The 12000-nt window shown below is 42.9% G+C and overlaps 1 protein-coding gene across 1 annotated transcript in view; it reads right to left on the bottom strand.

Annotated features, from left to right (window-relative positions):
• Positions 1–4284: 4284 nt before the first annotated feature.
• Positions 4285–12000, bottom strand: part of TNFAIP8L3 (TNF alpha induced protein 8 like 3) — a 47973-nt gene continuing 40257 nt past the window's right edge. Inside the window, exon 4 of the mRNA XM_059824123.1 lies at positions 4285–4847. Within this exon, the coding sequence (XP_059680106.1) occupies positions 4285–4847 (563 nt within the window). The remainder of the gene's footprint in view (positions 4848–12000) is intronic.

Here is a 12000-nt window from a genome sequence, read left to right on the forward strand (position 1 = left end):
TGAACTGGCAGGTTAAAATCATTTTGGACCAAAACCCTAGGTACCAACAGATGCCACTGTTTTACCATTCTATGCCATGGGCAAGTTGGAGTTCTGGACATTTTCGGAGTCAACAGATAAGTGATTGTATTGGATCTGTATTTCAACTGTTTTGTCAGGTTCTCCCCCCCTTACCCCAAGTATTTTCAGATATTTTTAATGAAACAAATACTTTGTTAGGTAGGAAAATTGGTGGAAGTGCAACATGGCACTATCATGCAGTATGTTTTCCTAAGTATAGATCAAATCTCCTGTTGTGTTATATTGCTTTCTGCTAGGTATTCCCAACCCCTTCTCATCCTGTAAGGACCCGAGAAAATAAATCTGTCTAATGGATGGTGCTATCTGGAGGTTTTCCTGTACTTGCAAGTAGCTCATAAATGACATGGCCTGGTGGTTTCTAAATACTGGAAAAGTAGTTATCGCCTATAGAGTCCCACCAGTAGTTTTTCAGCATAAAAAGCTGTATTATCTTTTCTGTGTGGATAAGACTGTGCATTGTCTTTTTCTGGCATTGAGGTATGTAAAAATGGAAGTAGACCTGCTTAAGTCATCAAGTTAAGACTTGCTTTTGCGTTTCTGTTGCTGTGGTAAGAGTTAATTGTGCTTTACCTCTTGGTTCTCTTCAGGGTCAGCTATTTATATGCCTTTCTGTGAGAATGTTTCTCTAACGCAAATAAGATTACATGTTCGGTGCAATGTACTGTTCTGTGGTAAACGTACAATTTGATTAGTATGCCAGAAGTGGTTGTTCCCTTGAGAGTTTCTTGAACATTAACATTTTTCTCTTTAACTTTATGTAATAAAGTTGGCAGTGATGAAGCAAAGAATAGTGTGTGTCCTGCCATGACACGATTCATAAAATTAACCTGACAGCAATGTTTTACCAGCAGTGTGGCTTGAAACACCACTTAGAAAGATTGCTTTAAACTTTTATTTTAAGGTAGTTGGCAGTTTTCTCTTTGTGTCAGTCTTTAATTGCTTCCAGTATAATTGCCATGTGAGTTGTTTGCAAATCCTGAGCTCGTTCAGCCAAAACAGTTTCCCTTTTCTGGGAATAAGGATAGGAGAATATATGGTTGCTGTTGTTAAAACATTCTGGTAGGTTCTAGCATCTCCATGTTTAGGGCAGGGATTTGAACTCTCACAGGGGTATGTCTCCTGTCTAACTTAAATCACATTTAGCTAAACTGAGCTAAAGACATCATGGAAAACTTGCTTGGTGCTTGGTGGAGAGCTAGATCTTGGCATGTTGCATCTGCTCTGGCCCTAAACAGGCTGCCTGTGTATCTTCTAGGCACTGCTCAGGCTGAGCCTGGGGAGAGGCTGGTACCTGAAGGCAAGAAGCTTGTGCCATTTCCTCCTCATGGCTTGTGAGGGAGTTGCTCAGCCTGGTGACTGAACCGCACTACTAAACACGTTGAGCCAGCATAATTTGTTAGCTCAAGTGCTTGAGAACTTTGTGGAAAAACAGAAATTGCATTTGCTGCTGACGCATGTTTGTGGTGCGTGTGTGTGTGATGCAACAGAAATGTGGATTTCCAGTTTTCTTTTAAACCCTTAAACTGTCCGTCTACCTACCTCCTACTTTCACAAAATCTGGTTGTCAAAGAGCATTAAGGTTGCAGAAGTTTAAGGTGACAAAACTTAGATTATGTAAATTCCTTCCTCTTATTGCTTAATTTCAGTTTACATTGGATGGTAGAATAAATAAATCAAAAGGAAACAAAAAGGGCAATAATCACACATTTTTAATCCATAGATATGATAATACATCATATACTTAAGGTGACCTGAACATTGCCCCTATTTTAGCAATGTTATTACATACCAAGCTACAAGTACAAAAGTAAACAATGAATATACAGGATATGCAAGTATGAGAAATACTTGAAAACATTCTCTTTCCTTAAGGCTACTTAGATTTATAAATAAAACAACAGATGTTCAGCTGGTGTGTCTAAAATACCAGAATCTGAATATTGATACTTGCAACACACAAAAAGAAAGTCACAGATACAGGATATCCCTTTCCTTTGGACATCTTCAATGTTGAATAATCTCTTTCTGGCTTTAAAAAAAAACCTTAAATTTGTTTGCCACAAGTGAAACAAACACGCGAAGTCTGACATGTGTGCACTGGGACAGGAGTGTTGGATACAATAAATACTGTTCAAAAGCATCAATTGACAAGTACGTGCTTGGAAAAAAATGCAGCTAATGGTGCATGTAAATATGGCTCTGCAATGGCTGAACTTGCAACCCCAAATGTTGGTATTTCATTACTGTGCTGTGTTGCAAAGGAATTGTCCACCTTCATTGCTACTAAATATACTTTTTATCGTTAAAGGAAATATGTGGGGAAAACTTACATTGTTACAAACTGCTCTGGTAATGTCTTGTGCTGCCGTTTTTCACTGTGCTCCAAAATGAGTTCTCCTGGGAACAGAGAAAAATCGATCTAGCACAAGGCAAGTGACTACATGATCTGGGTATGTGTATTCTCAACTATATAAAGGTGTGATAGTAAAAATTGTTAAATTGTTGCAAGAGAGACAATATAGTTATTCTGGGGTGAGGGAAGACAGAAGAAGAGTAATAAAATTTTGAACAGTTTTCTCCGCCACCATAGTATTTAAGAGTTTAAATGAGAAACATAAATTTTTCTTATCCTAAAGTAATGAGTGATCAACACTGGAAGTTTTCTTGAGAGGAATGGCTTTCAAATATATTTCCTTGTCTTTGTCAATTTTCAAGTACATGCATCTCTGTATTGTAATACATGTGATATGGAAGGTATTACCTCCAGATAATGGGATTGTCTGCTATCTGTGTCAACTAAAAGGAGATAGTACATGATACTGAAGTGTCAGTAGATAGAGGTGAGTCTGGAGGATAAGATGCAGAGGGCAAGGAGAGGAAAAATTTCTGAACATACTTCCTTACTTAGGGTCAGCCAGCACCTACCCAGCTGCAAGATTCTGTAAGTGGCAAGCTGGTGTATCAGCTCTGCTCTGGTTCTCCCTTAATCCTAACAAAACTGTACAGAAACAAATATTTCTTTGCAAAATGTTTTCAGTTTGAAGACATCAGTATATTTTGTTTAAAAAAGAAAAAAAACCTCACTGAAAACATTCTGAACAAAAAACTATTCATGAAGCTCACCAGAGTTACTAAGACCGTTCTCGTAAGACTACTGTGGATATACTACACTTCGACGGCACCGCAAGCATAGCAGATGGGGTTCCTTTTTTATCATGCCTCTCTTCTACTGTAGGCACAAATTAACATCATGGACATATTCAGCCAAGAGTTTTATCTAGGCTGAATATTTTGAGGATAGGGGATGTAAACGTTGTTTTGTAGCTCCATTGGTGTCTTAGTCATGCTCCTCTTCACAAGTGCAATTTCAAAGTCTTCACAAAGAATATTTTGTTCAGGCAGGCAAAACTAAGAGCACAAAGAGCAGCACAACCTTCAGCCTAAACTCATCTGATGTTATGAAATGCGCAAACCGTATTGGAGAGTGGGGAAACCAGTGTACTGCTTTATCTAGTTTTCTGGTTACCTTTGAGCTTGAACCACTGAGCTTTCTCTCTGTTATTAGCAGGTATAAAACAAAATTCTTTAATGAAAATATTGCTTCATAGAGTAGCTCTTTAAATTTTCTCCCACTTCTACTTGGTTTGTATTATTTGTTATTCCCCCATTAGACTTAAATACTATGTAAAATCAGAGATGCCTTCTCATTGATTCCTGATCCTTTTGAAAGGAGTGAGCTTAATCCATTACAGCCCTACTTTCTGTCTAAGATTTGTCAGTTAGTGTGGGGATAATAAAAACATATGCACCAAGGGCAGCCTGGGGGTAAATTCCATGCGTTGCTTATTTGCCTTCACCTGTCTATTTTCACATAGCCATGCATTTGAGTTTACTTTCTTTTCACAGGTTCAGCCTTGAACACAAAGCTAGTAGGATCATTGTGTATAGCAATCTGTTTCTGGACAATATATATCAGCAGCCTTGTTCACTCCGCTCCTTGGAAAAGACTGAATTATCTCAACAAAACATTAAAATTGATAGCTTTCTGATTTAAGTTTTCCACTTCATCATGAGCCTGGTGAGCACTTTCTGGCCTCTGCAGGAGAATGTAGTAAGAGACCGGTAGGAAGGAAGCTTGCTTGCTCACCGTGGCCAGTTCTAGGGATAAGTTTTTGGTTGGTTTCTTGGTTTTTGAGCATAGTTTCAAAGGACCTTCTCATCAAGTAGTTTGTTGATGCCATCGCAGATCTTTTTGAGGTATGGGCGACAATCCCCATCAAGACTGTACAGGGCAGTTAGAAATTCCACATCCGCAAAGTGATTGAAGACGTGGTTGATGCGCCCGTGGGATCTCGGTGTCAGGTGTCGATCTACTAGTTCATGCACAAGGTCTTTACATTCATTCAGCAGTTCTGCAAGAACATTTCTGTCAAAAGTGTATTCTACCTCGTAGAAACTGACAATTGTCATGGCAGTTTGGTTCAGCTTCTTCCTGAACTTGTCTACAATTTCCAGCTCTTCTTGGTTGAACTGATTATTTCGATAGAGGATCCCGATTTTTATTGCCACTTTAATCAGGTCTTTCATAATTTTATGAGCTTCCTTTTTGTTTCTTGTGTGTTCCTTTGTTACTTTGTACAGCTCGTCGAAGATTTCACTGCTTGTGTCATCGATTAGCATGTTGGCCATGGTTTTGGTTGCCATTTTACTCAGGATCTTTTTCTGGGCTTGCAGTGCGAGATTCTTGGAACTGAAACAATCAGGACCTGTTTCAGGATAGCAGAGAAGAGGGAAAATGTTAATTTTATTTGGTGAATAATTTTCACAATCAGTTAAGAAAAGTAGTACCTATGTGCTTAACTGAGACATTACATATATATCACTGATCATAACATATAGTCATGACTGCAATAACAGGAACACTTCCAACACTATTTCCAGGTATCCTTGGGCTCTCAGACATCCATGTTTCAGGTCTTGCTGTTACTGAGGCTCTTTGCTGACAAATTAAGAACAGAATATTCTGGCAGGGGATATCTACGCTGGTTCTTTGCTAGTCTTTTAATTTTGAAGGTCAATATTAAAGCTTCCTTGGCAGAGAGATCTGTTGAGATGTGGTCAAAATAATACATAAGCTATCAGAGATGAGCAAAATGAGATACAATTCTTTCAGGTTTGTGTATTTATTTGTACTTTTGGTCAGTGGGAGGCACTGTCGTTCCACGGTTAGACTAAGCAGCTTCTCAGCTAAGGGCTAATAAAGCGGATTCATAAGCGTTCATTTATTTTGCTTTAATCTCTAGTAATCATGTCTTTCCCATTTGTCACTACTTGGCAAAATTATGGAATGTGATTTTTGTAAAACGTTGGCACTTCAGTGCATGCAGTTCCTGCCAGATGAAAATACCTGAGCTATTTGCTCTACATTTATCAAATAAATGTCTTGGATTTTTTATCTTTTACCCATCTGTGCGCATTTCACTCAGCATAGCACCTGGGCATGTGGCTACTTCTGCTGGACTTTATCCAATGAGCTTCTATAATTATTAGTACAGATTAATTTGACCTTCCTCTGTTTTTCACATTAATGTTTTTTAACTGACCCTATGTGGACAAAGTCAAGGAAACTGAACGATTTCCTATGAAATAATAATCCAGTTTAATAGTAGGGTAGGGGTAGTAAAGTATCTGTTGGATCAAAGGGCATTTTATTGTTGTAGCAAAATGGTGATGAGCGTGTGTATGCTCAGGCTTACAGCGGTGAGGTGAGTGCCGAGTGCCGGCAGAGTGGCCTCTCTGGTATGAGATGCCTTCCTCGCTTTCCCCTCACATCTCCTCTCGGTGTTTGCTCATGCAGAGGAGATGCCTGTCTTTCCCTGGCAGCTGGGGACCTCGCTCTGCTCAGGGGGAGACCAGAGCCTTGGCTGGTACAAGGGGGATGGAGGTAACCATGTCCTTCACCAGCTGCTGGGAAATCAAACCACTAAGAGATTAAAAATAATAAAAATCAAAGCTTCCCGTGCCCATTTGATTTTGGAGCCTGAGTGTGCCTTAGGCTGGTTGGGTAAGCTCCGGAGGCCCTTTCCAGCCTTCAGCACTCAAATGCTCAGCCCAGACAACCACGCTGTCACCCCGCTGCAGCCGTCGTCTGTCGGTGTTTGTGGTGCAGTCTGCCCTGGGGCCTCGCTCACGCTGCCGTGGGTTCACTGCAGCCTCTCCTTCCTCCCTGTGCTCCCGACATCCTTGCGTGAGGCAAAAGGGGTGCTGGGTGCCAGTGCTCCCTTTGAATAAATAACACGCTGAATTTAAACAGTCTTCTGTTTAAATCCTATTTTTCAAGTTAGCTAGAATATTAAAGTTGTCATCTTTCTTTGTGTGCTACAGCTGTACTACTGAGCAATATGAAAGAGTAACATTTAATTTTAACTGAACCACCACCTGGAAAGAATAATTCAACGTGCTTAAGAGAATTGCCTGTCATTTGGGGAGAAAATTGTGGGGCTGAGTTGCTGACTGGAGGAAATAGAAAAACTGTGATTTAATCTAGAAATGATAAAACCAGGATGAAAGCATTCTTTCTCTTAGCAGTACGTGGGTATATAAATAGTATCCGTGATGAATAATTATGTGCATTTGACACAGTAAAATGGAAGATTAATATTACTGTCTGTTTCTGTAGTAAGTGTTTGCTATTAATCAAGTGGACACAGTTGTTCAGTATCTGTTTTGATCAATAACTGAAATGAATTGCAGTGGATTTTTAGAGTATTAATTTTACTAATGTTCGTGACACTTGAGTCTCTGTGTCATCTTCACCAGAGGAGAGCCCAGTTGGCTCCCGCCGTGCTCAGCTCCACTGCAGGGACAGCTTTGCAGAGCAGTTGCGATTCTGTAGCTCAAAGCAAAGCCTGCAGTCGGGGTGTGCAGAGAGGTGGCTAGCAAAGTACCGCGTCCCCCATCCCACGCCCTGCGTCTTCGTTACACCAGCACATCTGTGGGAGAGCAGGGACCAGCACAACCACCAGCACGTTCTCAAACACACATGCACTGCTGCCCTCCCATCTACATGATTTCCAAGAGACAAAATTCAATGCTAAATTAGCATGTAAAAGCTGCTAATAAACTTATCAGAAGGGAGGTTTGTCTGTTACAAAAAAAAGTGGTTCCAGGGTATGTTCCTGTATTCAAAGTCCTGGCTCTCATCTGTAAAACTGAACAGAGTGTGATCTTCAAAGATGGGTTTCTTCCCCCGTGACACCCCTGGGTTTGGTACCTCAAATTATGGTATCACAGCTCCGAGTGAAAGGTGCAAGCTGTGAAACGGGCAGCACAGCCAGAGCGCATCAGGCTGAGTTTAACTGAATGTTAAGGCTGGAGCATTTTTCCATGGCAAATCCCAAGTGTGGGATCTGCTATTTAACAGCATGAGACGGAGCTCCTTCTCATCTTTCTAAAAATAAAATAAAGAAATCTGTTATTACATTGGAGCTGCTAAACTTTTCTCTAGAAGCTGTATTCCCTTTTCCTCTGTGATTTCCTTTACCAGGCCCTAATGCTATATCCTCCCCCTCCTCTCGTATCTCTTGCTCTCCTCTGCTCAAACTAGGACCCCAATTTCATGCCTCCTGTCCCTGCTGTGGCCCCTTTTACCACTTTGTGCTCCTGTCTCTCCAGCCTGTCTCATCATGGCATCTCTAGCACCTAAGCCATGCCAGCCACGAGTGCTCAGAGCCCTCAGAAACCAGGCAGATCCAAATACTTTGTGCACACTCCTTTCTTCCGCCTCCTTCCATGATTTGTGCTGCTCTGTGTATTGTAAATTATGTAATGGTGGGTAGTTTCGCCACGCTGACGGCCATGCGGTCTCTCCCAGCCAACTGTACCAAGCAGACAAGGTCCCGGTGGGGAAGGGCAGTGCTTGGTGGGGACACAGGACAAGCATGTGCATCCACAGCATACTGTGGTGCTCTTTGTTAAATACGGAAGCTGCAACCTGCTGCCACAGTCCCTCCACGTCAGGAAACCGCTGAGAAGCTCGGGGAGGAGGACAACCGGTGCATCCCAGCCGCACTAGCAAGCTGCCAACCTGGCCGCCGGCATCGGTGCTCTGCAGAGCCTCAGCCCGTGGTCTCCACCTGCCCGGGCGCCGGCCGGTGGGGTCAGACAACGCGTGTGCGATGAGGGTGTGGGAGGCAACAGCCATTGGCCCATTTGTGCAGCCTAGACAATGGCGGGGGAGCTGTTCGCAAAGGGCTGTGCTCGACTTGCTTAAATTGAGGGCGTGCACGGTTTTACAGCAGTGTCTCCTGGAAGGCGCGAGAGAGGCTGGATTGCTTGTTTGGATCCCTGCCTCCAAAATCACGTAGTGCTCAGACACCACGGTGACACCTTGCCTTTCAAAGATCGCAAGCGGTTAGCCACATGATTAAATTCAGGCTTTCATGGGGACTGCAGGTTTACTGTGGCGGTCTTTTCTTACTGCAGCACATTGCTTATTACACAAAATACACCAGCTTCGCCTCCTACATACAGCAATTCTGTTTTCTGCTTTCTTTCATGCAGCAAAACAAATTGGCAACAACATTATAGATGCTATTAGGTTTCAGGAACATTACACCAAAGGTAAAAAAGAAAACCCAACCTCTGAGCATACTGCTTTGCTGGGTAATAATTAGCTTCCATAATAGAAAGTCTGACATCTTAGATTTACTAAAGTAAGGACCAGTTCTGCCTTCAGATCTGCTCTCTTCCTCTCTCTGTCATCTAGAGAGTTGTGTATGATAAAAGCTATTCAAAAAGCCCCATGCGATGGGATTAATCCCATAGCAATCTTCCATACTTCAAAAAGTGCAACTCTTCCGACTGTATTTCCACAGCTGTGTTCCCGAAGAGGGAATGGCGCGTGCCCAGCTGCAGGCGGGACGAAGGGGAGAGGCTCCCCGCGCCCGGGCGGTCCCGCTGTCGGGATGCCACGCTACGCCACGCCCCGCAGTGACGGCCCAGCTTCTGGCACGCAGTGCTGAACATGACAAAGATGTCTCACATCCACTAAACTTAATAACAGGATTGCTTAATAACAGAGTTGCTTAATAACAGAAGTGTGGAAAAAGTTTGGCAACTCTAGAGAGTAGATGTAAGAGTTCTATATTTTAAGGGTTTTTGAGGCTGAAATGCAAGAGCATCTGTAATATTCTCGAAATATTTTGATTCCAGATGGCTGTACCAAGTAGAAAATGATTAGAACTAAATGCTCAGCAATACTATTTTCATGTAAATACCCATTCAGCCACTCTGTACAAAACACACGGCAGAACCAGTGAACCAGAACATGCTCCCACCATGCCCAGGAGAGAGCATGGTCAACGTTTTCTGAAAGCAGTTACGCGGACATGGAAACAAACCCCCCCCCCCGAGCACATGAATCCATTTCCCTCCCAGTCAACTACTTCTTAGTCAAAACCTTAATAAAGTTCTGCAGCCAGGATATTTTCTCCCCTGGCAAAGAGCTGAAAGGCATGTTTAAGTGAGCTCTGGAGGGAGTGCCGCTTCACAGGTAAAAATGGAGAGAGTAGGAGTTAATCTGCAGAGTTTCTGTGGCGTTTGTCCAGTGCATTTTTTAACGGTATGTGCCGGCGTGCGTGGAGAGAAGGGATAGAAAACAGTTTCTTTGGTTTTGTCGCACCTGTGGAGTTACGCCTGACACTGGGAGTTGTTAGTGCAGTGCGGGCTGCAGCTTGTACTCGTTAATCAGTTACTTCAGCCATTGACTTCACCTGGTCTGAAGTGAATCCCAGCTGGAGCTGTGTGCCGCATCTCCCACTTACTCTGCGAGGGTACCCCCAGCTCCCCGTGGTTGGTGGTGGGCTGTGTTTTCAAGCCACTGCCCAGCAGTGTGTGTCTGGGGGGCACTGAGTTAGCGGGAGAGTATCCTGGAGAGGTGAGTTGAGCGGTTGTGAATTAAAGGACCGAGCTGAAAACACGAAGAGGCTGTGGGAGCCCACTGCAGTCCTACAGCCTGGCAGGAATGGGAGGTGATGGGGTCGGAAAAGGTCCTCGCATCTGTGCTGCAGCTGTACTGTAAGTAAGCAAAGGGCTGAATCTTAACTGAACAAGAGGGAAATACATAGGAAAGTAAAGATGATGAAGAGGCTGAAATATTTTTAATCCTCCTGAATCCTCAATTTTCAAATGCAGTGCAGCCTCTGCAGCAAAAGACAGGCTTTAAGGAGTCAGCAAAGCTGCTGGAAATGTGGGCACCCCTCCAGCTGCTAGCAGTTGCTCAGGCTTGTGGGAGATGGATTAAGCCAAGGGACAGGCACGCTTTCAGAGTCTGCTACAGTATGAGATAGCTGGGTTGTGAAAATTGGTGTAGGAATGTGCTGTTTTAATGACTTGTGTGGCCCACTTTGAATGCATTTGTGTATTTTAACCTAGAAACATACTGGCCCCAGAGCCTGGAGAGTCTGGGAATGCCAATGAGAAGGAATGAGGCAGCTGTATCAGAAAGCTCTTGCAGAGAGTTAAATGAGTGGTGGATATCTGAATGGTTAATCCAGTGTTGCTGCTGGTTTGATAACTTACTGGGCTGACAGCTTATTTCATTATAACCTGCAGTTACCTGTGATGTCTCTTTTTCTTGACATAAATAGTTAATATAAGCATAAATAACCTTTGAGGTTCAGACCAGGAAACTTTATGAAGTTGTTATGCAAAGCTGTAAGGACAAGCAAAAGCTAATGCAGTTTTGGAAAGGAGAATGTAGAAAAACAAACAAAAAAATCTAGTTTAATTTGCTGTATACAGACAGAATGTTTGCAGCTCATTATCTCTAAACATGTGTGTTTTATTTATCCTTCAAGTATTGCTTACATGCTATAAGATTGATTAGAAATGTGAACCACAGAACTCAGGATTTCAAAATAGCTCTAAAAGCAGGCAGGAAGAAAGTACACTAAAAGCACTTCTCCCATAGTATTTTAGTACTGAGCAGCCAGGGAGTTAGCTGTAAGTGTGCCTATTGCTCTTGGACAGCTACAGGATCACTGCAGAAGAAACATTCAGTGTTTCCAGTAACTTTAAGCCAAGAAATCCAATAGACCAGATGGAATACATCAGCTTTCAGGGAGGGCCAATTTAAACATGTGTAAGCACCAGGGGCCCGGTGCTCAAACTTTTAACACTTCTAGATTGTTACTATGAACATAAAAGGCTTGCTCATTTCCGTAGTGGAACAGGAGATTACAGACTGATAATTATATGATCCTGGGAGAACGTACTGGTATCCGAATGTCTGAAGGCAGAACTTGGACATGCTGGAAATGGCAGCAACAGCCCTGTACAGAGAGAACATGACTGAATGGAAAAAAGAAAAAGACTATATTTTTCTTTCAGTGCTTTATTCAAGCAGCAACGATGCTGCAAAAAAGCCCTGTCTGGGAATCTAGCAACTGGAGATTCCTAATGATAGTCTTATTTCAGTAGCTGGCTTGTGTTTGGGATTTAATTTACTAATAATATATTGTTGCTACATACTGGAGTGTGTCTTTCAATACCTGGCAGAGGCGGTGGTAGGCTGGGGAGCCCCTGCTCTAAAGAGGAGCAATGCAGAATGAGTGGTCAAACCGTTGTCCTCATCTCAGTAATGCCTCCAGAGAGGATATCCAGGGGGAGAGGAGCTCAGCTGTGGTTTCCATCAGCTCTGCTGGAGTTGCCAAGAAAGGGGCTGGCTAAGCTTTTCTCCTGCTACCCCCAGTAGCTGGCTGGGAACTGAACTACACTGCTGTGTTCTTCTCCCATGTCTAAAAGGAGTAGCTGGCAAGTGGTTTCTGGATTACAGCACTGGCCTGTGGTGTGGAAACCTTCACAAGAGCTCCCTTGATTATATGGCACAGCTGACATGGTGCTGTGATTTTGTATGGC

Source organism: Gavia stellata, chromosome 13 (genome assembly GCF_030936135.1).
Source record: "Gavia stellata isolate bGavSte3 chromosome 13, bGavSte3.hap2, whole genome shotgun sequence".
In the NCBI taxonomy this organism is placed as follows: domain Eukaryota; kingdom Metazoa; phylum Chordata; class Aves; order Gaviiformes; family Gaviidae; genus Gavia; species Gavia stellata.